Source organism: Rhinopithecus bieti, unplaced genomic scaffold, assembly GCF_001698545.2.
Source record: "Rhinopithecus bieti isolate Rb0 unplaced genomic scaffold, ASM169854v2 scaffold_32422, whole genome shotgun sequence".
Lineage (NCBI taxonomy): Eukaryota > Metazoa > Chordata > Mammalia > Primates > Cercopithecidae > Rhinopithecus > Rhinopithecus bieti.
In genome coordinates this window covers 2,299,886-2,301,435 of record NW_016814631.1, presented here as the reverse complement: position 1 = coordinate 2,301,435, position 1,550 = coordinate 2,299,886, and the positions used below count along the sequence as shown (strand labels likewise).

The 1,550-nt window shown below is 35.5% G+C and overlaps 1 protein-coding gene across 1 annotated transcript in view; it reads left to right on the top strand.

Annotated features, from left to right (window-relative positions):
• SBSPON (somatomedin B and thrombospondin type 1 domain containing) overlaps nt 1–1,104 on the top strand; it is a 28,383-nt gene extending 27,279 nt beyond the window's left edge. Inside the window, exon 5 of the mRNA XM_017851632.1 lies at nt 169–1,104. Within this exon, the coding sequence (XP_017707121.1) occupies nt 169–286 (118 nt within the window). The 3' untranslated portion in view covers nt 287–1,104. The remainder of the gene's footprint in view (nt 1–168) is intronic.
• Nucleotides 1,105–1,550: the final 446 nt, after the last annotated feature.

Sequence of the window (1,550 nt, the reverse complement as noted above, 5' to 3'; positions counted from 1 at the left end):
ATATTATATATATAAATATATATATATAGGTTTTTTTGTAGAGACAGGGTCTCACTGTATTGCTCAGACTGTGATCAGTATTTTTTAACTTCGAGTTTTAATTTTGTAAATTAGACTTTTCTTTGGTATGCTTTTAGTGTAACTAACATTTTCAAAATATCGTTTCAGAAATCAGACTCTCCATTGGCAAGCAATTGGTAATCCTCGATGTCAAGGAACTTGGAAAAAAGTTCGGCGAGTAGACCAGTGTTCTTGTCCAGCTGTTCACAGTTTCATTTTTATATAGATGGTGATATAAATATTTCCAAATGCATTTGTAAACGTGCTAAATATTCTCAAGTCATGTTCAATGTTTCCTAAACCTCCAATTTTGGCCAAAGTCCCCAAACACATCATTGCCACACTCTGAAGTAGAGAAAGAAAATTCAGGGGCCAGTTCTCAAGGAACACAGGTCCTTTATTTTTATTTTAACTAAGTTGAAGACCCACTCAAAAAGCTCCTGTGGTTTTATGTTCTTGACCTTTCATCTGGAGTCCTCTCATTCAGCAGGTGGCTTGTGAGACATAGAATACATGTCTGTTTGCTAAAGTAAAATTACTGTAACTCAGTCCAATTATTGGTGACGGAAGTGTCATTTAACGGGATCTATGTTTTGAATCTTGCAGTCTTTCTTTCTATTTTATAATCTTTTAAAAGCTTCTCCCTTTAAAAAATGTATACAAGAATGCACACTCTACACATATATTTCCATATATTTAATATTCCATAAATTCTGAAATAATTTCAAGGAAATTATCACAAATAATTTTCCACAGGGCAAATTATTTAAAATTTTAGTAAGCATTCTGTAATGAAAACCAACAGCTATACTAAAACATTTTTTGAAGAAGAATAAATTTTTTTTTCGTGTAAGTGAAAGGATCAAACGCTCATTCTAGGTCAATGGGAGTTCTTTTAAATGTTATAATTTTCATGAAGAGAAATGTTGGTACCAGTGAATGAAACAATTGCTTTCATTCCGAAAATTCTACCACCATTTGCATCTAAGATTATTTCCAAGGCTTAAAGCCTGAAGCTGAATAAAATAATCTTTCAGAGTCCAACTTCAAGTTTAGTTGATGTAAGCTCACTATTCTTTTCCTACTGCATGCATTTTCTAATGTTTGGGGTGGATGGCATGTCGGTTATGGAAGGCATAGACGTCATTACAGATGCTATGATCTCACACATACACAAGGAAATGTTAGTCTCCTTATTTTATGATTGGGAAATCAATGACCTAGAGGCAAAATGGCATGTTTAAGGATCTGGGATGACAAGTCATTCTGCAGTCAGCCAAAGAGCCAAATTTGGACTCCTCATCCAGGACTCCATGAAAAGCCTGACTTTGCCAAACACTGTACTGGAAAAGCTAAGCCCCTTTCATTTTTGAAGTAAATTTTAAATTCAAGATATTTAGTTTAGGCCGGGCGCGGTGGCTCAAGCCTGTAATCCCAGCACTTTGGGAGGCCGAGACGGGCGGATCACAAGGTCAGGAGATCGAGACCAC